This window comes from Aquarana catesbeiana, linkage group LG02 (assembly GCF_042186555.1).
Source record: "Aquarana catesbeiana isolate 2022-GZ linkage group LG02, ASM4218655v1, whole genome shotgun sequence".
In the NCBI taxonomy this organism is placed as follows: Eukaryota; Metazoa; Chordata; class Amphibia; order Anura; family Ranidae; genus Aquarana; species Aquarana catesbeiana.
In genome coordinates, this window is record NC_133325.1 from 239389858 (window position 1) to 239412709 (window position 22852).

The 22852-nt window shown below is 41.8% G+C and overlaps 1 protein-coding gene across 4 annotated transcripts in view; it reads left to right on the forward strand.

The window, feature by feature from the left end:
• Nucleotides 1–921: 921 nt before the first annotated feature.
• Nucleotides 922–22852, forward strand: part of LMO7 (LIM domain 7) — a 281768-nt gene continuing 259837 nt past the window's right edge. For 3 of the 4 annotated variants that reach the window (XM_073614266.1, XM_073614269.1, XM_073614267.1), the window contains exons 1-2: nucleotides 924–1073; nucleotides 18291–18365. In XM_073614266.1, the coding sequence (XP_073470367.1) occupies nucleotides 18297–18365 (69 nt within the window). In that variant the 5' untranslated portion in view covers nucleotides 924–1073; nucleotides 18291–18296. Of the gene's footprint in view, nucleotides 1074–18290; nucleotides 18366–22852 lie in introns of all 4 variants that reach the window. The other variant, XM_073614268.1, reaches the window with a different exon arrangement.

Sequence of the window (22852 nt, forward strand, 5' to 3'; positions counted from 1 at the left end):
TGAGGCCATTGGGAGGGTAGATTTTTTATAGCTGAACTCTAGGTGGGGGGATAAAGAAATCCCTGTGCTCTCCTCTTCTCCCTGACTTTCTAATTGTGAGCGATTCCTGGCATCACAGGTATGCGCACAGGGTTTGCCAGCTGTGCCTGGGCACACCCTAATCACCCCGTGTGGCACAGATTCCCCCTGTGTAAACCCTGGATATTTCACCAAAGCCCCCTAATAGGGCTCCTAAAAAAATTGTAAACAAAAAAAATAATAATAATAAATAAAATTGTAAAAAAAAATAAAACTATAAAAAAAACTACTGACACTGTGCAGTGCCCTACTGACACCAATCTCTGCCCTACGGACACTGTCAGTACATATATATACACACACACATACATACATATGTGTTTGAGCTTTGGGGTGCACAATACAACACCTATGCCTGGCATCCTCGCGTACAATGCCAGGCTACTGGTCCTGCATTGCACGTGATGACATCAGAGTGCCTGTGACCAATGGAGTGCCTTAGAGATAAGGAGCCTGCAGAAGGATTAGGTACGTTAAAGTCCTTGGCATAAACGTCCATTTAACCCTTGCAGTGCTGGACAGCCTAGAGTTCAGATTTAAGAATCCCAGGGTTCAGCTTTGAATGAAAATTTAATTAGAAACTTTTTTAAAAATGTGGTGAAGGGGTTAGAATCCCTGGCAGGATTTTATTTCTGAGTCTAGGCTTGCGTGAACCCCCAGTAATGCATTATTACTCACGTCCAGACTTTGTTCAAATACATGCCATGTGATGATACAGATCACCTAATACAGATATATACAATGTCACCCCGGTGAGCACAGCGCTGTACAGCTCTCTATGGCAGCACATTGGCCCTAGGCTGGCTTGTGGCACCGGACGGTGGGCGGGGCTGTGTGGGGTGGATGGGCGTGGCTTTCCTCTCCTATGCTCCTGCAGTCCGGTGGGAGACGCTGTGGGGGAAGGGTTGTAATTCCTAGTTACAGTTCTCTCACCTGCAGCTGGGACAGACGGGAGCCGAATCTACAGAGTGGGAGCGGAACGCTGTGCGGGAGAGGTAAGACCTGGAGTACACAATGTATACTGTGTACAGGGAAACCGGGGGACATTCCTCACACCTCTCCATTCATAGCTACTAATACATCTCTGTCCTCATCACTTTATTATTACCACCGGGGGGACCGGGCTCTGCACGTCTGTCTGGGGTATAGTGTGTTGTCTGCAAGGTTGCATTTTGGAACTTTGGAAAGTTGTGTGTCTGGAAGGTTGTATGTTGAAAGTTTCTGTATGTGGAAGTTTGCATGTATGGATAGTTGGAAAATTGTGTGTCTGGATGATTGGAAGGTTGTATTTTGGAAGTTTGTGTGTCTGGATGGTTGGGCAGCCTGTATGTCGGATGTGTGTTGTGTGTCTGGAAGGTTGTATGTCGGATGTGTGTCTGGAAGGTTGTATGTCGGATGTGTGTCTGGAAGGTTGTATGTCGGATGTGTGGTGTGTGTGTGTCTGGAAGGTTGTGTGTCGTGTGTGTGTGTGTGTGTGTGTCTGGAAGGTTGTGTGTGTGTCTGGAAGGTTGTGTGTGTGTGTGTCTGGAAGGTTGTGTGTGTGTGTGTGTGTGTCTGGAAGGTTGTGTGTGTGTGTGTGTGTGTCTGGAAGGTTGTGTGTGTGTGTGTGTGTGTGTGTCTGGAAGGTTGTGTGTCGGATGTGTGTGTGTCTGGAAGGTTGTGTGTCGGATGTGTGTGTGTCTGGAAGGTTGTGTGTCGGATGTGTGTGTGTCTGGAAGGTTGTGTGTCGGATGTGTGTGTGTCTGGAAGGTTGTGTGTCGGATGTGTGTGTGTCTGGAAGGTTGTGTGTCGGATGTGTGTGTGTCTGGAAGGTTGTGTGTCGGATGTGTGGTGTGTGTGTGTGTCTGGAAGGTTGTGTGGTGTGTGTGTGTGTGTCTGGAAGGATGTGTGGTGTGTGTGTGTGTGTCTGGAAGGTTGTGTGTCGGATGTGTGGTGTGTGTCTGGAAGGTTGGGTGTGTGTCTGGAAGGTTGTGTGTTGGATGGGTGTGTGTCTGGAAGGTTGTGTGTCGGATGTGTGGTGTGTGTGTGTCTGGAAGGTTGTGTGTCGGATGTGTGTGTGTCTGGAAGGATGTGTGGTGTGTGTGTGTGTGTGTGTCTGGAAGGTTGTGTGTCGGATGTGTGGTGTGTGTCTGGACGTCATGTGTGTCGGATGTGTGTCTGGATGACTGGAAGGTTACATCTTACTATTTTTGTGTGTCTGATAGTGGTCTGTATCTGTATTTTAAGACCTAGAACACACCTGTGTCCCTTCTCAATCATAGAGAAGCACACAAAGCTGGACCATACCATTTATTTGAGGGACATACTAAAATGTCCCTTTATTGGAGGAGGCCAGACCCCTAAAATGAGCACATAGTTTTATAGATGTGCCTGATGAGATTGACCTCCCAGTGCTTCAAGTCCTGACCTGGTACTGTTTGGCCACCTATCTTGTTGGAATGATTTAGTTCCCCTGGAAAATAAAGCTTTTATACTTTTATATTTGGTTCTGGCCAAAATTTAGAGAATGGACTATTCGTATTGCATTTCAGTGCACAAATGTTTAGTGTTCAGAAATGAGCTGCTGTTATTGCAGTATTCCAAGTGCCCCTCTGTGATCATGATAGTGTATCTGTGATTGTGTCTGGCTGTCTGTGATAATGCAGTCACTGAGAGCAAATGTATGGGTTGACCATTCAGTTTTTATAGTGGTGACCATGAATTCTGCCAGGTTACAATAAACAAATGTCAGTGTTATGTACAGTGCAATTATTATAATCCTAGGTAGAGCTCTGATCTTTAGCTGATTTGTGAGAGTCTGGGATATTGTCCTCATTAGTATTTAGTATTGTAACATTGGGGCACACCAATGTTCTTGGAATGTAGAACACAGTTGGATGTTAAGCTGTGTGTCCAGTTATTCTGGACTGTGGAGTCCCTCTCCACGTCTGCTATTTGCATAGTACAGTATCTATGATTACCATATCCATTGCACCATCACTTCGGGAATCTCTGTATGCTTTTTTTTTTTTTATATTCATGTAGGTGTCGTCTTTGACTTTTTATTGCTTTACCATGCCTATGTTTACCCTTTGGTTTTATTAGTAGAATGATGTCTTTGTGTAACACTGTTGTTCAGTTAATGACATAAAATACTGATCTGCTGCTTTTGTGATCCACATTAGTTATACATTGTTTCACACAATGGTGTATTTGCAAGTTGTTCAGGTCCTACTGAACAGGCTGCTGAAGTTAGGTGACTCTGCAGAGGGCTTTTCAACTTGCCTCTAAACCTTTCCAATGACAACCTGTTTTTAAAATTTGTGTGAAGACCCCTTTTTTTTTTTTTTTTTATAACTATTATTACTTGTAATGACAATGTTTTAATGTTGAAGTAGAACGAAAGGCAAAACTTTTTTTTTTTTTTTTTTTCTCCATTTTTGGATAGCGTAAAGGAGGGTTAATACCCCTGTCAGAATTTATTTATTTATTTTTTGCCATTTGATTTGGGAAGATTTCATAGTTGCATAGTTTCCCTTCACTTCCTGTTCCATAGACAAAACAGGAAGAGGGGAAATCCTGGGGGGTCCCCAATGGAAGATTTCCCCTCTATTGTTTTGGTGCCAACTCCGAATTTGTTGTGTGTGTGGTTTTTTTTTTTTTTTTTTTCCTTTTAGGCTAGCTTCGCATATATGAAGGTCTGTTTTTGGTGCATGGTCCAGCGCGGTTTCCATTCAGCAGTTCAGGTGCGAATTTGACACTGAAATCGCACCTGACTGAAAAACACACACGGGACCCTTTTAAAATTTGCACCGCAACTAGCCCGCATAGGTCAACTGGCTCCATTGAATGCCGGCCTGGTTCATTTGTTATGCGAATCTGATGCGGTTCAAAATGCATCCAATTTGCATATATGTGAACCGAACATTTAGGCTCCATTCACACTTTGGACATCAGAGGCATGACAAGTCGCAGCCCATGTTATAATGAATTGGGAGGGGAGCAAACTAGAAAATCTCATAAAACAAGTGTATTACATTAGGTTGCTGCTCCTTTAACAGTGAAACCTGTTATCATGGACTTAAACAAAAAACGCTACCTTACAATTGCAACAAAATACAGAGAAAAATAAGTGCATGTAAATCAATACAATGTATCATATACAAAAGTTCATGTAAATAAAGTTGAGTTCCAAAAAAAAAAAAAAAATTAAATAAGCCCACCAAAAAATTCAAAAGTCAATATCCAGTCACCATGTTCATAAAAAATATAAAGGTACTACACCCAAAGTGCAACAAATCAATATGCGCTCACCAGGACTATTCGGCCACCAAGTGACCATCAAGCATGTATCCTTCATTCTTTTTTTTTTTTTTTTTTTTTTTTTTTTTTTTCCTCCCCTCCTTGCCGATACTGGACAACTCCTCCAATTGGGATCCAGACCCCTCTTCCCCAATTGGGGCACTGTAATAAAAGGCTCCAAAGTGAACCACAAAGGGGCATATATAGTGTAGTATGTTTTTAATATTTTGTCACATTAAAATCACAAATGGGTCCACTCATATGTACACAAAGGGAAATGGGCATAACATGTGCAGCTTCCCGGCCGATAGATCCTGCAAAAATTTTTTTTATTGGGTTCACACTGGTTTGCTGCCATGGATGTATCCATGGCTTTTTTGCTGTGGCCCCATACACTCCTATTAGGTTGCATGTTTTTGTTGAGTTTATGAAAATGCAGCATCCTGGATGTTCAGGAAATGTGGCACAAATGTACACCCTAATAGAAGTGTATGAGACCACAGCTAAAATGCACAAAAACCACGGATACGCACGCACTGTGGCCAAACCGCACCGCACCTTTGTGAACCTGGCCTTCGTTACACTTTAAAATAGACTAAAAAGGTTTTGCCTATAGTTCTATTTAAATAGAGGAGGGGTGAGGGTTATAACCAGGGTGGATATAAATCAATGATTTTTAAAAATCCAGGTTTTTTATTTTTTTAATCAAATTTATTTTAGTAGAATGCTTTTTGGAGTAAAAAATATCTAAAGATAGTTTTCTATTTAAGATACATTAATAATTTAGTTTTTTCAGCATGAAATGGAGCTTAGTTAAGTAGCATGAGACTGTATATTCTGCAGGGTTTACATGCTTGGTAAACTCATTCAATGAATCCAAGCTCTGCAAGCTGAGATAACATGCATTGATGCATTCACACAATTTCACAGTAACCCTGAGATAAAACAAAGTTCAGGAATATTCCTTAATCTCATTGTTTGGAAATCTATGTACACTACAAACCGTATGATTGAATTGGTTTGGATATCGCTGTTTTGCTAACCTGACCGTTTATTATACTAAATAGGAAACCTTAATTTTGTTTGCAAATATTAAAGATTCTAACTACCAGTAAGAAAAAGTCCTTACATCCACTTACCTGCTGCCGCCACTTCCCTCACCTTGTGTCACTGCCGTATCCCCAGCCATCCCATTAAAGTGAATGGGACTGTCAGTGAATCAACATCGGGTCAGAGGAGGAGCCGCTGCACGACAAAAAAAAATGCTCTTTAAAAATTATGATTTAAATCAAGCCTTTTTACTAGTGGTGTTCTTTTATTTTTTATTTTTTGAAAAGCCAGTGATTCAAATTCACCCAGGTTATAACCCCTGTAAGGTTTAGGTTTGCCATCGGTGTCCCATTGGGGAGATTTCCCATCACTTCCTGTCCCATAACCAAAACATGATGTGAGAGGAAATCCCTCTAAAGTGAAGGAATCCCTGGTTGTCATCAGAACTAATGTCCCCATTGGAAGATATGCAGATCACAACTCTGGGGACAACCTAATATTTGTGATTTTATATTATTTTTTTTCTTTTGCTTTCACTTTTGGTGATAATGGTAAAAACAACAAATAGAGAGGGTGAATCTCCCTAACAGGGACATAGACAGCAATGAAAACTTGATGGTGGTTCCAGGTCACGCTGGGAATGCATGCACTACTTTTGAAAACTTCCTGCAACTGCTTGTCATGGTACTTCTGTAACGTGCTGGCAGACACATTGCGTTGCAACTAGCATTTGAGGTGTCTTTACCTTTTGATATTGACACCCACTGTAGATCTCAACTGAAGTGTTGAAGTCATTGCAGTGTTTTTAAAGGATAAGTTTACTTTAAAAAAAATACGCTTTTATTTTTTGGAGCCTGTAAAGCATTATACCAGCAATCTGCAGATCTCCTGCAGCTCTGTCAGTGTATTTGTATCCCTGTCCCTGGCAAGCGGATACACCGACGGGAAGAACTACCACAGAGCTCTACAGCACCGTGATAGTTCATTGAGAACTGCAAGCCAACATCCACAACAGAGCTGTGTGAATGAATGGTGTGGACAGAGCCCTGCGCGTCCGCGTTTTAAAAAAAGAAACCTGACAGCTAATATGGGGAACTTGTCCCCATACTGCTGTCACTAGGAAGTGTGTGTAAGTGTGTGTGTGTGTGTGTGGGGGGGGGGGGTGATCGGGCAGCAGCTACATGTTCCCGAAGGTGAATGTCTCCTTTTTAAGATTATAAAACAGGGGGATATGTACCTGTATTTGTGGATATGTTCGATTTTTATGTTTTCTTTCATCCGGACATACAATTGATGTATCTATGTATGTATTCTATTGTGGGGAATGTCTGCAGCTGGGGATGTATGCTTTTGTACTGGGAATGTATACTGCTGGCGAAGTGTACACATGGTGCCATGGGATTTGTGTACAGTACTTTTGGGGTATATACACTTTTTGTGAAATGGACTTTTGTTTAGGTGTATGTAAACAGAGAACTTGCATGTTCCTGCCAGAAATCTTGAGAGTTGCTAAATGTTGTTAGCTTGCATCGTGCAGTTCTCTCTGTAGACTAAAGAGCTCCTCCCCCATGGTATGGGGAAAAAAAAAGAGGGGAGGTGTTCTGTATTTCTGACATGCTTCCCATTCTCCAGTAATGAGACAACTACACTACAGTAAAGTGAGTTGTTTTCACCATAGTTCAGGAAATTACTTTGCTGGATCACCAGGTTAAAATGCCTGGGGAAAAAAAAGCATATGCAACCATCACATCTGGTTAGCTTGTGGGCTGTAGTAGATTACTTTTTGTTTTGTTCTTAGGTTTAAGCCTCATTAACACTGTTCCGTGCCCCTGTGCAGAAGGCTGTCTTTATCCACATGGGAGGCACAGGTATTCATGGGGGCAACCTATTCAATGACAAGAAGATGGCTGCATGGATCGCTAGCAATGTACAGCTGTGTGGGACTAATGCGTGGATCAGAACGTAGTCTGTCTGCTTTTTAGGCTTGGTCTACACTTGTGCGATGCGAGAACCAACGCTATTCTAGTGAGGGTTCCTGCATTGCATCTCATGCGCTGGCCGTTCACACTGCCTTCTGAGAACCAGTACGGGGGCTGTCATTGTAAAGTTAATGACACCCTCAGATTGGTTCACAGATGGCAGTGCGAACTGTCAGTTGGTACAGGAATCTGATCACCCATGCAATCCGATTCCAGTGCGGACCATAAAAAGGGTCCTGCACCATTTTGGTACGAATGCGATGTGAGTTCAGCCATCACATGTGATGTGCATAGCAAGCAATGTGGTTTCGAATCACATGCTATGTCTGTGATTGCACCAGTTGAACCCAGTCTTAAGGTTTGAATTGGTCCTACACAGGTGTTCATTCAGGGATGCACTTGCAGATTCCTGCAACTGTCTACCTGTCATTTATTAGAACAGACTGCCTGCAAAAAAAAATCCTGTGCCTCTGATGCAGGTAAAAACGGTTCTTTGCATGGGTATACAGAGCAGAATGTCCATGTGAATGAGGCCAAAGACGCACTTTATGCCTGCAAAAAAAATCTGCTCTCTGCTTTTTTCATTTCATTACGAGATATCCCTTTTTGCTTTAGTTGTGCCTTCACTGGCATCACCAGTGCCAATAGCAGCAATATAGCAAGCACCAGTGGAATAAAAGGCCACAAACGATAAACGGGCAAGGCTGTAGCAATCTATTCTATTTCTTTATCTTTGCTAAATAGCATGGATGGAGGAATCTCCCCTGCTGGCCATTGCATTTTGACAGCTAACTTCTGCATGTGCTGAATGCCCACACATTGCTTGCATCTGATTGGCAGCAATCACTGGTTCATTGTAAATTTTTGAAACCGACCTATTTAATTTTTTTTTTTTTTTCAACGTTTGTTGAGCCAAGTGGTGCCAACAGGGCCACGCACAGATCATACGTTGGCTAGGTTTAGCAGGTGAAATTTCAGCCATGTGTAGACCTCTTAAAAGAATGTTCATTTTTGTTTTTGGTTTTTTTCCTATGAAGCGACCCAAATGATCAGCAGTGAAATCAAGGGCACTCCATCATGACCAGTTGGTTCCCAGTGTATACTTTTCATGGACGCTGTTTACTTTTTGGACTCGTTGTTATGTGCATTTACATAATTTTACTTTTAGATGTAGATAGACCCTATATAAGTCTTTATATGTATTTATATTAACATGCTGTTTCTACAAAACTGACCAAAAGAACATTTTCGGCTTTGCTTTCATCTAGGCATGTGCTGGGTGAACTGCCTCATTTCTTTAGTTAAAAAAGAAAACCATGTGATAGGAATTTAGTACTACTGTTACAGTAAAGTCCTTTAGTAATGGTGGATGTACTACAGAAGTAATAACACACTGTTGTAGATCATCTGCAGTTGGTACAAGAAAGACTGCTTTTTCCACATAACCTTCCCTGGTTGCTAAGTTGCTGGTAATGTTGTCGCATACTTCAAGTGAAGGTCTTGTAATTACTAAGTATGGACTCTGCATTCCATTGTAAACAAAGTTGTTTGTGTGTTTTCATCTGTTTTAATTGTCCTATCTCAGGTACTTATTTTCTGTTTACGATTCCACTTATAAAGGCCCTGCATAGGAAGTGTGTTTTCTAAGTGGACAACAATTAACCACAGATGGGTAGATCTCTGACAGAGAATGAAGGGTGTGGACAGATGTGCCTGACCTGATGATCTATTAGGCCCACCATGTTCTTCTCTACTTTATCGGTGCAATTTGTGTGAAGAGAGAAACATTCTTTCTAGGGCTGCAACTAACGATTATTTTCATAATCGATTAGTTGGCCGATTATTGTTTCGATTAATCGGTTAATAACCTTAAAAAAAAAAGTGTGGTGTATAATTTAGTTAATATGTAAAGTTTAAAAAAAAGGCAATTTATTCCTAAATATCTTTATACACAGGGGTAAATATAAATAACCAACTACATGTTTAGGGAGTAAAATCTTTAATCCTCTCTGAGAATAACAGACAGAAGAGATATACTCTATATACTATTAGAGGTTCAATCTGGTAAATATGATCAGACTAAGATCAAAATTCTAGACTGTTTTGGAGATTTTCAAACAGAACTGTAAGATTACATGCTTTTCTGCAGCTTCTCCATTGATGTATATTGAACCAAAAAAGCACCGTTTTGCATTGAAAAAGGTCCTTGACCCTTTCCAAATACACAGCAGCTGTGTATTTGGATAGATGTGAATGTTAAATAAACTGTAGTGCATTTCTGCAAAAAGCACCAAAATCACATGGGTGGGAACCAGGCCTAAGACATTTAGTAACATAATGGAGTTTAAAAAAAAAAAATAAAAAAATTAGCCCTTAGTTTTTTTACTTTGCAACAGTGAAAGTAATATTTACAGTAGAGACTATTTGCTCTTTTTGTACTATATAGGGCTAATTTTAGCTTTTTTTTTTAACCCCATTATGTTACTGACCTATTGATCGATTACTATTTTCATAATCGATTAATTTCATAATCGATTAGTTGTCGATTAATCGATTAGTTGTTTTGGCCCTAATTCTTTCCCTTATTTCCTATAGCAAGAAAACTGTTGTGTACAGATTTTCCATGTCCCATCTTATAATGGACTATGCGGACACTTGGTAATGCTATTCTTTTAATCTCTGCTTTCACCAAATTGCTGCAGTAGATGTTCAGATCACTCATGACTTTTTCCTTTAATTTGAGATGTATGAACTCCCCCTTGGCCACATTACTGGTGCGTGAAAAATGAGACTGTTGTGGAGGATGTCTAACCATCTATGTCCAGTCTCAGTCCTTGATGCGTGAGATTCATTCTCGACCTAGCAGTGATTTTGAATCTCTTGATCAGCTGAGCATGAGGTTTCATACAACCAATTTATTTGTCCTGGGACATTAAATGAGGCACAACACATACAACCAATAAAATAACTAGTTTCCAACAGTGTTGTTTAATAAATATTGCATACAAAGAGAGGATAGAAATGGTAACAAGCTGATTTGTAATGACTCCATATTAATGTATTTTGTACATGGTCAACATATTTAATTATGTGCTAAATGCATTTAAAATGAATTCATTACAAATCAGCTTGTTGCCATTTTATCCTCTTTGTATGCAATATTTATTCATTTATTAAACAACAATGTTTGGAAAGAGTTCTTCATTGGTTGTATGTATTGTGTCTCATTTAAAGCCCCAAGACAATTTGGTTGCATAGCTATATTAATGAAGGGATAGAGGCACATCACGTGGTGCACCAGGCCACATTCTATTTTGAGCATGAGGTTTACTGGCATGCTGAAGAGATTCTTCGCTTCCATGATTTTGATGATGGACACATTCCCTTGCTGTGTACGGCCTATTTACGATTGCTAATGTTTGAACAGATCTTGCCAATATACTCATCTCTTTGCCAGATAACTGTGTACCAGATTTGGCAAATGAAGGTAAAACTTTGTGACAGGTACTCCAGTGCCTCTTCTTGAGTGAAGAGGCATTGGAGTACCTGTTAGTTTTTATTGCTGTCTCTGCCCCCTTAGGGAGATTCACCCTCTTTATTTGTCCTGTTTACCATTATTGAGAGTGAAAGTAAAAAAAAAAAAAAAATCTCACATTTTTAGTGTTCCACTGAACAGTAATTGAGGTGCTATCTTCCAGTGAGGACACTAGATCTGGTGACACAGGGATTCAATCACTTTGAAGGTATTTCTTCACTTCATGTTTTGACTATTGGACAGGGTCTGAACATCCCCCCCCCCCCCCACCCCCCCCCCCTGCCGCCAATGGGACATATGACAAAAAAAAAAAATGATGGGTATACCCCTTCATCGCTGTGCTGGGAGGACATTATTTAATCTTTTGTTTTTCACAGCTCCACATTTTCTCTGATCTCCAAGGGGAATTGGAGACTTGACTGGTAATAACTTTGAGTGGTTCCTGATCAAGTAGTTCCCACAGTTAACCTTTTCGCTGCACCACCAGAACTGTATGTAGTGGAGTAGGCAATGGGTGAAAACCTATAGCCATGGTTAAATTGGAAAGATTGAACTATGCTCCTTTTGAAATTTTATGCAGAAGTGATCTGGGTACTCCCGGTTATGGTTATCTTTGTTTTTTGCCGGTTTGCAAGCACATGGAGTTTTGTGCCTAGAAAGATTTATTTAAGTCTATATATACTCCCCCCTTTTTATGTATTTATTTATCTTTTCTTTGAGTGAACTTGTTTAGTGGTGGCTTTCTGTAAGTTTTTAATGTTCTCCCAGATAAGTGAGCAATTTAAAAAGCCATTATATTGAAAAATGCTTTGTACCTAGAATCTACAAAACCAGTGGCACAATAGCCCCCTGTGAGGCCTTGAGGTGGAAGAAGCCCTCTAATGATGTTGACTTAAATTTAATCATAGTACATTTGTGTGCATGTGGAGAAAACACAAATCCAGTACTGTATTGCTAAAGCATATCTAAACCCAAGAAAAAACATTTTAGTATTGCAATTTACCGGTCCCTTAGATGCTTTCAATTTTTTATTTTAGCCTGCTGGTCCCACCATTAACTCATTTCCTGAGCTAGGTTGACAACCATACTGAGAAGTGTTGTACCCCTAGGACAGAGTTTGGGGGGGGGGGGGGGTGTATTTTGTAGAGAACAATGCTGATAGCAGTCCAGAGGCAGAGAGGGCAGAAAGTTATTGGCTCCAAATTTTTTACTATTTTTTTTTTTTTTTGCAGTTGTAAAACAGATATAATGAAGCTCGTCCACTGGTTTATTTACCAAACCAAAAGGGAGCAACAAAAGAGACCTTTTTATTTGTTTAAATTGACACTTTAACTAGTTCCTGCTGGCAGTACGTATATATGCAGCCCTATTGGGCTTTAACATAGTCAGGTTGAAAAAAGATGCAAGTCCATCTAGTTCAACCAATAAAAAAAAAATACAATCCTTCACCCACGGTCGATCCAGAGGAAGGCGAAAAACCCCCTGGATTTTCCCTGGATCAGGAAAGAATCCAGGGTTTTTTTTTTTTTTTAAGACAAAAAATCCAATAAACTCAATTTTAGTCATACATTTAGGCCAAAATGTCTTCAGCCACATGTCTTTGGTAAAAAAAAAAGTCAATAAGCGTATATTTATTGGTTTGCACAAAAGTTATATCGTCTACAAACTATGGTACACTTTCTGGAATTTACGTAGCTTTTAGTTTGACTGTCATGTCATTTCTTGAGGTGCTAAAATGGCAGGGCAGTACAACCAGCGCCCCCAAATGACCACATTTTGGAAAGTAGAGCGAACATAAGCGAGAACAATAGAGAGAAGAAAAATAAAACCACAACTATTTTTTAATTTTTCTTTAATCGTACGTCACGGGACACAGAGCCATAGTAATTTACTACGTGGGTTATAGGCCACCTTCAGGTGCTGGCCACTTGCACACCGTAAACAGGAAGCTGCCTCCCTATATATAACCCCTCCCATACTGGCAGTACCTCAGTTTTTTCACCAGTTGGTCACGAGTAAAGATGTGCTGTGCTGAGCTCTACTGGAGCAATCCTTGCTGGGGCTAGCTATGCAGCCAGATCCATTCAAAGTGTCTTTTAGGCCAAATTGAATGGTACCCAGGCCTCGTGTCCGAAGAAATTAGGTTTTGCCTGTAAGGCTTCTTTTTAGAGAGCTGGACCCGGGATCCAGTGCTTTGGTATTTTCAACCATAAAGTTTTACTGGCGGGGTGCTATTACGGGCCCAGGAGTGTGGGTTCCCCAAGGGTGCCTGGTTCTTGAAGGTTTAACGGAAACCACCGTGAAGGGTGAAGATTGGGCCTGTTGGTTTTACCACAGAAAACCCTGCGGTGGGAAAGGTAAGTGGAGTTTTTTTTTTTTTTTTTTTTTCTAAGGAATTTTTAAATTTTCTTATGAAATGTCTCCCTTTTTTTCATTTTTGTGTGTTTTTTTTTTTTTTTTATGTCATGCCTAAGAGTCACCACTGGGGGCTGTATAGAGCACGCATCTTGCATGCTTCCTCAGAGATGACGCTGTGTCAGAATCAGCAGGCTTTTCTTCTGGCTAGCAGCTCAGACCTGTCCCCCTCTCCCTGGAAAGGGAGAAGGCAAAACGATCTGCAATGCCGCTCTGTTTTTTCACCGCTCCTGCACGGTGTCTGGTCACTAAGTCTCCTCCTCGCCACACACACACACACACCGATCCAAGATGGATTGGAGGCTCGTGCGGTAAAAACTCTTTTGAAAAGAGAGGGGGGCGTGATGTGCAGAAGGGGCGGGACTTAGCGCAGCATTGGCGTGCAGCAAAGCTTAGCGCGGGAGTATGTTTTAAAACTCCATTTTTTGCTGGCTGCGAATGTTGGAAGCACATAAGAGCAAAAAGGGGGATGTAAGAGGTTGGTGACACAGGTTTTTCCTTGGCACAGTTACTAAAAGCATCAGGCTGAGCATTAATAGCAGTGGCAGTTGCTGGACTATTGCTCAAGCAGTGGATGCGATTTCTTCTGGTCGTACCTCTGCAGTTATGCATCGGGCTATGGTCAGAAGGGGCGGTAGAAGCACCTCAAAAAAGGGCTAAAAGGGTCTCCCTCAAGTTCTGAAAGCCTAAAACACAACTCTGCAATGACATCCTCCCCTGAGAAGGGGTGGCTGGTTAGGGTGAGCCATCAGGGGCAATGAAATGTTTGCAAGTGTTTACAACACTGCAGCCCCTGTCTATATATTACTAAAAAAAAAAAAAAAAAAAATTTTTTTTTTTTTTTCCCTCAGCCATGATAGGATTGAGAAAAGGATTTACGGCTTTAATTGCATGCCACAGGTTCCCTTCCATTACCCAGGACCCTCAAACTGAAGATCTGGGGGCGGGAGAAGATGGTTTTTCTCTCGGGGGACCACAAAGAGGCTGATGACTCCTCTTCTAAGGGGTCAAATGCGGAGAGATCAGCTTCACAATCTGAGATTGTGGGTGCAATTTCTTACTGAATTGGTCCGCTCCACATTTATGCTACCCTTAACTGAGTGTACACTTCTTGTTTGGGCTCGCTAAAGCTACCTCAAGCTGCACATGCCTTTCCCGTCCATTCATTGCTGGAAAGACTTATGTATTCTGAGTGGGATCACCCAGATAAGCATTTTTTTTCCCTCCTAAAAAGATTTTCACACTTTATCCTATGGAGGAAAAAATTTACTCAAGGTGGGAGATACCAGCAATTGACGCTGCTATATCTTCTGAATAAAAGTTTGACTTGTCCGGCAGACAATGCTCAAATGCTTAGGGATCCAACGGAAAAAAAGTTGGAATTCCTATTTAAAAAAACAAAAAACAAAAAAACATTTGTTTTCTCTGGCAGGTTGAGTGTCTCAGCCTGTACTGACAGTAAAAGGTATATGTCAATCCTTGAGACCAGTTTTAACAGATGCTCAAGGTTATCCCTGTTCAGCAGGCCCAGGATCTGGCAAGCTCCTAGTAGCTATATGTTTGCAATCGATGCTATGAGAGATTCTATCTTTCAGGCCTCATGCCTTTGGCTGGGCTGGTACATATGTATAGAATACTATGGTTGAAAAATTGGTTAGCCGAAGAGTTGTGCAAAAAACTCCTGGCTAAGTTTCCTTTCTGCAGTGAAACGGCTGTTTGGGATATCTTGAGATAATGCATCCAAAGAATTTCTAGGGGAAAGTACCCCTTTGCCGTTTAAGAAAAGGAGTAAATATATTTTATTTAAACAAGCTCCTTCTCCAGTGCCAGGGGCATCAGCCTCCAGGCAGTCACGACGGCTACCAGGCCGTCAAGTTCAAAATGTAATCCTCAGGGTAAAACCTCCTTATTAGGGGGCCCCCCTCTCGCTCGAGTGGGGGCAAGACTTCTGAAGTTTTGAAGGGTCTGGCAGAAAGAGTGTCGAGAGAGATGGGTGGCTTCTTCAATAACTCTAGGGTACAAACTGGAGTTCAGAGAGTTCCCCGTCTCCTCGTTTTCTCAGATCAGACGTTCCTAAAGATCCAGAGAAAAGTCTCTTTCTAGCAGTGGACCATCTTTTGGTAAAAAGTGGTCATGAAAGACCAGGGGGTTTTATTCAAACCTTTTTTCACGGCAAAACCGAATGGACATGTCAAACCCATTTTGGATCTCAAGAATCTAATATTCGCTCTTTTTCGCATGGAGTCAATCCATTCAGTTGTCTCCATCCTACAAGGAGGAGAACTTTTGACGTCAGTCGACATCAAGGGTGCATACCTCCATGGGCCTATTTCCCCGCTCACTAGAAATATTTACTTTTTAAGGTAGAAAATATTCATTTTTAGTCTAGCTACTGCACCTTGAAGGTTCTGGTCCCTCCTCTAGTTAAGGGCCCAAGGTATAACGATTATAGCTTACCTAGACGATTGGCGCGTTTCAGTGTGATACAGTCGGCGGCCATTGCCATTATTGGGGGGGGGGGGGGGGGGGTGGAGAGTGCAAGGTCTTTTTTCACCATAATGCATAGGATGCACAAAAGCTTTACAACCCCTTTTTTAAGGTTGCGTTTGAGGACACAGGGGTTTCTCCACAACACCAGTCGCCGTAGAAATTTGGACGGTCGTATCTGCATGAAGGGAGGACAGAACGAAAACATTCTTGTGAATCCCTCCACTTCACTGCTAACAAATTAATACACTTCAAGCAGGCTCTCTCCCCCCCCCAACTAAGTCGGGATTCTACAAGCCACTGGGGGAAGCCTCGGCGATTACATCGTACGGTGCCACGTGCGCCAATTCTATAATCAAAAAGTCATCTAAAGTGGCATACGTGTAATAATTGTCCACGTACAAGTGGTAGCCCTTTCCGAATAAGGTTGACACCAAGTCCCACACAATCTTACCAGCACTCCCTATGTAGTCTGTGTAGTTCTCCGGCGCTACGTGACAATTTTTTCCATCGTAAACCATAAAACTATATGTATATCCTGTTGCCCTGTTACAGAGCTTATACATCTTGACCCCATATTTGACAGGCTTGCTGGGAAGATACTGTTTAATAGCCAAGCGGCCAGAAAACCTAATTGTGGACTCATCAACGAAGACAACTTGATAATAAACAAGGCTGCAAACTGTTGATTGAAGTGGTTTACGAGGGGCCGAATTTTGTAGAGCCGATCAAATCCAGGGTCACCCCGAGGACAGAGTTCATTATCATTGAAGTGCATGAACCACAAGATCTGCTCGTATCATGTCCTGGTCCCGGACAGCTGAGGCTCTCGTGCATCATCTCTGGATCGAGATGGGCACAGGTAAGTATTAGGGGGGCTGCTGCAAACAAGTGTGTGTGGGGTGTGTTTTTTTTTTTTTTTTTTTTATCTTTAATGCGTAGAATGCATGAAGATAAAAAAAAAAAAAAAACATCTGCCTTTAATCGCTTGCCGCCCGCCTAACGTCATATGACGCTGCGGACTTTGAGCGGTAATATCTGAATAATGCCTGCAGCTACAGGCATTATTCAGATATCTTCTTTTAGAGTCAGCGATTTCCTGCACCATAAGAATAATCATATCGGCATAGTGGCTGTTCAGTTCCTACTGCTGCCCTCTGGTGCTTCTACCGACTCACCCTGTCGATCGGTGAGCCAGAGAAGGGATCCGCTGGCGCTGGATGTTGATCACAGCGATTTCTGGTGGGCCAGATGGTCCCTGTGTCTTTATGATCGTTCGGAGGCAAGGCGCAATGTTATGACGTCACACCCAGCCTCTGCATTTAAAAAAAATGCTACCACCTCGGCTGGGAAGCCGAGATCGTGTGTTTGGTTTTTTATTTTTTTACTTCAGGCTTCCCAGCCTAGAGGTGAGATCTGGGGACTTATTGACCCCAGGTCTCACTGTAAAGAGGACCTGTCATGCCATATTCCTATTACAAGGGGTGTTTTCATTCCTTGTAATGGGAATAAAAGTGATCAAAAAAAAAAAAATTTAAAGCGCCCCTGTCCCCGCGTACTCGTTCGCAGAAGCAAACGCATACATAAGTCGCACCCATATATGTAAATGGCATTAAAACCACATGTGAGGTGTCACCGCAAACGTTAGAGCGAGAGCAATAATTCTAGCACTAGACCTCCTCTTCTGTAACTCAAAATGTAACCTGTAAAAAATGTTAAAGCTTCGCCTATGTGGATTTTCAAGTACCGAAGTTTGGAGCCATTCCACGAGAGTGTGTGCAATTAGGAAGCGTGATATGATTGGCCTCTATTTACTCAGTGTAACATTATCTTTCACATTATACGAAAAAAAAATAATGGGGCTAACTTTTTACTGTTTCTGTGGTCTCCCCCCCCCCCCCCCCCCCCCAAAAAAAAAAGAAAAATCCTTGTTTGAAATATTGCGAGGTAAAAAGTTGCAACGACCGCCATTTTATTCTCTAGGGTCTCTGCTAAAAAAAAAAAAAAAAAGATAGATAGATATATATATATATATATATATATATATATATATATATATATATATATATATATATATATATATATATATATATATATATATATTATTTAGGGGTTCTGTGTGTAATTTTCTAGCAAAAAAATAATTTTTACTTGTAGGAGAGAGATGTCAGAATTGGCCTGGATGGCAAGTGGTTAACAAATACAAACGGGAGCTGTGTAATATGCTGAATCATGCACCACACTGCCCCCTACTGTCAGCTCACTGCAGCCTGAATGGACAACGAGCGCACAGTAAACTGCTCTGGTCTGTTTATGTATGAAAGGGCTCTGAAAACCTGTGTGTGTGGGATTTTAGTATGCAATGTGCTTAAAAATGTATTGTTGACTAAACTGGTGGTTAGCAAAACTTTGCAGTCGCGATCATTTTTGTATATTAACAGTTATTTTCTGTTTTTGTCCCTCAGATAGCCATGGAGTGGAATGAAAATTCGGAAATATCATGTGACTTAGCATTTTCAGAGGCACAGAGATGGATACAGGTGAGGCTGTTAATTGCATTTTATAAATTGCTTGTACGTTTTGTGTGCGTGAATGACTACAGTTGTATGCCTGCTTTCTAATGCAGGAAAGAAGGCGTTTGTTAGTTTTCTAGGCCCAGCTATGAAATGTAAACAATTTCCAGGATCCCTTTCCATATAGGGAAAAAGGATGTTGCAGTTTAGATTACTGAAAGTTTGTGGAGCGACCTAAAGAATTCAACTGTATTCAAAGAAATTTCTAACTGGGTTAAGAAGTAATTTTCTATTTAAGCTGAACTCCAGGCAGGTATTAAAAACCACAATTTATTGCATTTGTGTTTTTATTTAAAAAAAAAAAAAAAGTGTATTGTAAGACCTTGGCAGCTACAGGATTGTTAGAGAGGGGGGGGGGGGGGGTAAAAACACCCTGCTGTTTTGCTCCTGCATGGTGCAAAATGGCAAGGTGGATGGAATGATGCCATAAAAACAGGTAAGTGTGTGTGGTAGGTCTCTTCTAATCGTCCATAAAGCAGCACCTAAACTGGGGGAGGAGGAGAGGAAAGGTTGGCATTCTTAACACATCCTGGCTCTGCTGCATGCTTGTGTGTGGACAGAAAGATGGATGAGAGAGGATCTCATTAGTTTGCTGCTGCTCCTTCAATCTCTAATCCTACAGGAGTAGGAAAATGATCAAGCTATACTGCTTATTTACAAGTGGGAAAAGTGAACTTTATAACCAGGTTGTGAGGCAGGGCTGTGGAAATCTTTGAGCTGGCTTGACAAAATGTTAAATCCCTTGGCAGGTAAAATGTCACTTATATTTATAGTGGTGTAGTGGGTAGCACTCTCGCCTAGCAGTAAGAAGGGTCGCTGGTTCGAATCCCGACCACGACACTACCTGCCTGGAGTTTGCATGTTCTCCCTGTGTCTGCGTGGGTTTCCTCCGGGTACTCCGGTTTCCTCCCACACTCCAAAGACATGCTGGTAGGTTAATTGGATCATGTCTAAATTGTCCCTAGTATGTATGAATGTAAGTTAGGGACCTTAGATTGTAAGCTCCTTGAGGGTGTAGGGACTGATGTGAATGTATAATGTATATGTAAAGCGCTGCGCAAATTGATGGCGCTATATAAGTACCTGAAATAAATAATAAATAATAAATATTCAGGTGTGCTTTTAGTTTGTTGTAAGCTCTGTGCACCTTTCCTTTTAAATGGGGCTGTAAAGTCTCTCAAGGTTTTTCACCTTAATGCATTCTATGCAGTTGCTCCCCATTTTTCTTACCTGAACCCGTTCAACCCAGCGACGAGCATGAGCTCACGGTTCCAGCTGCTGTCTGTCCTCATTGGATAGATTGATAGCAGCACCATCGGCTCCCACTGCTGTTAATCAAATCCACTGACAAGACAGCAGGGGGGACGCTGTCTGTCAATGGACGCAGCAGTGGGACTCATGAGCGCGCCCACATGAGTGCCCCCATGGCAAGTGGCTGTCCGTGGGGGCACCTGATAAAGAGGGGCCAGGAGCGCTGCCGGGGCACCCCAGAAGAGGAGGATCGGGGCTGCTCTGTGCAAAACGCTTGCACCGAGCAGGTAAGTATAACATGTTTGTTAAGGTTCCCTCTTTTTTTTTTTTTTTTTTTTTTTTTATAACAATCCCTTGGTTCAGGGCTAGTATAGATGTATCCTGTAAATGCGGCATTTTATCCGTATCTTCATATCCTCACAATACTGTTTTATAGAACAACAATATGGAAACGCTACATGATTTGCACGTGTGTAAGTGACGACATGTTTTGCATTCGGAAGTGATGTAACATTTTTTTTGATTCCGCTGTGTGATGAGACACCTAGCTAACAGGTGGGAAGCCTCACTTACTTGTGGTGTTGCAAGGTGCAGTATCAAAGGTTATGACAGCATATGCAGTTTCCAGGAAAACGTCTGATGAGCATAAGCACGGTCAGCATGGTCAACTAACTAAAAGAGACTAAAAGACACTGCGCAGGATTGTAGCACAGATTTTTGCTTGAAGAGGGGTAGCAGAATCCATTATCCACCATCCAAGACTTATAGCTGTCAATTCACAGGAGAATTTGGGCTGTCTTGGATGCCAAAGACTAACACCATATTAAGTAACGATTTTGTTCTTTTACCATACTGGTTTCCATAATTTTATCCAATCCCTGTACAGGGGGTCCCCGGGTTACAAACAAGTTAGGGACTGTAGGTTTGTTCTTAAGTTGAATCTGTTTGTAAGTCGGAACAGGTACATTTTTTAAGTGTAGCTCCAGCCAAAAAAACTATTTTTAAGCTTTTTGGATAACAAAGGGAAGGCTTATCACCCCTGTAACATTTGTTTTGCTGTGTGTGCCCCTGTTCAGAAGATTTCACCTCACTTTCTGTCCCAATGACAATTGGATTTTGAAAATTTTGGGTTGTTGTGGAAACAAGCCTTGGTGATAAAGCATCAGTGGAGGTACCTTTTCCCCATAATAGCTCTTACAGGAGTGAATTTCCCTTCCTAGGGGTAGATTTCCTCTCACTTCCTGTTGTCTCCCTCCGTTTGTAAGTAGGAGTCGTTTGTAAGTCGGATGTTTGTAACTAGGGGACCCCCTGTATATGTAAAGGTTTATCCTTACTTTTTTTTCTGGCATCACCTCTAAAACGTTGGCATTCCCATCATGTTCTGTCTGGTAACTTTAGTCACTTGGACAAATAGAAAGTTAATCTACCTTGCAGGAACATGACAATAAAAAAAAAATATAGGGCCATGCAATGAGATGTATAATGTTGCGTTTTGTGTGTGAATTTGTACTTGGGGCAGTACACTATCTTTTTACAAAGTATTTTAAGCCGGCCATACATGGATCAAAATCCGTTTTCTCCATGTATTGGCACCCTGGCTGTACAGAAAATAATCTACCGATAAACTTCTGTAAAACCACTCTGTCTGGTTTTCTCAGAATAATATGTGCTGCCGGCAACACTGATCAATGTATTCTGATGGCTGGGAAGGCTCCCCACAGTCAGAACACTATACCGCAGCGAGGATGATTCCCCCCATCTACTTCGAATGTGTGGATGGGGAATCAGCACAACCCACTGGTTGAATGAGAAAAAATGTATAATGTATGGCCTGCCTTGGTTTTTAAGTTTTAAAAAGACCTACAGAAAGTGCAATAATTAAGGAGTTAAAATGAGAATTCGGTGTGATAAATACACAATGTATGATTGGGGGGGGGGGGGGGGAGAGTGGCAGATCAATGCCACAGAAAGGGAGTGTGTGTGGCACAGGGTATATGTTCTGGCGGTTTAAAGAGACAATTGGCAAATATGGTTTAAAAAAAAAGACATTACAATATGTTGGGGTGCTGGAAGTCCTAGAGTGGGGGGTAATTGTCATGTTGTGGGACTACAAATCAAATGTCCCTTATCCCTGTTTTGGTAGTGGCTAAAAGGATTTGTGAAACAAGGGAAATCCAGCAGGGAGAAGGAAGGAAAAGAGTAGTGAGATGGGAGCAGAGCAGAGGAAATCGTGGGGAGAGAAAAAAAAAAGAGTGGGAGGTGGGGAGGGAGAAGTGGAGGAAAGAGAAGAATAAGGTTGGAGGGGGAGGTAAGTGTAAGGGAGGCCCATGGGGCCTGGCAGGCACGCAGGAACATTGGATCGGTGAAGGCCATTTTCTGAGCAAGCAAAGAAAAAGATCCAAGCTCATATGGCAATTATGTTTGTAGCACCCTCCTAGTTAGGTTACTAGGATGTTGGGCAAATGCAGTTCTTTTTGGCTCCTATGAAATCAGTGGAGCAGTTGTTTTTTTTTTGCGCTATTCTGTGTTTCAAAGGCTGCAGGTTTGATTATTTCCCTTTGCATTCTGGACTTTTCTAGAATATAGTGGGCTGAAAAGTCAAATAAGCAGTCTGAATATTTATGGAACGTCAGCCAATCCCTGGAGAGGTGTGCCTAGTAGATGGCTGAAGAGTGCATAAATAGTCAGACCTGGGCCAGCCAGGTTCTAATCCTGCAGGAAGAGGCCCCAAACTGAGGAGCTCTGCCCCCTTGGGCAGACTGCTGGAGTTTGCATGTTCATCAAGGTTCCAGCTAGGGGCTTACTTCTAAAATCCTTTGGAGCTAATCAAAGGATTTCACCTAAGGACCTTGTCTGGGGCACTCACTGAAGAGTGTCCAGTGGAAGTTGGAAAGGGTCAGGCTGTCCTGTTGTGAGCATCAGAGGCGTCGCTAGAGGGTGGCTATTGAGGCTATAGCTTCGAATCTGCTTAAGACACTAGCAGATCTCTCTTGGCGGGCCACCTGTTTTACCATATAAATCTCTGAAATTGGCGCACACAAGCTACTATGCCAGCTGTGGGGGTGCCACCTCTGGAGAGTTCAACCAAGTCTGCCATATACTTTGAAACTTTTTTTGAGATTTCCTATGATGAGATATATATAATTTTTTTTTTCCCCCCTGGATAAGGATGGTATTGACCTGTTGGATCCATTGTGTTATTT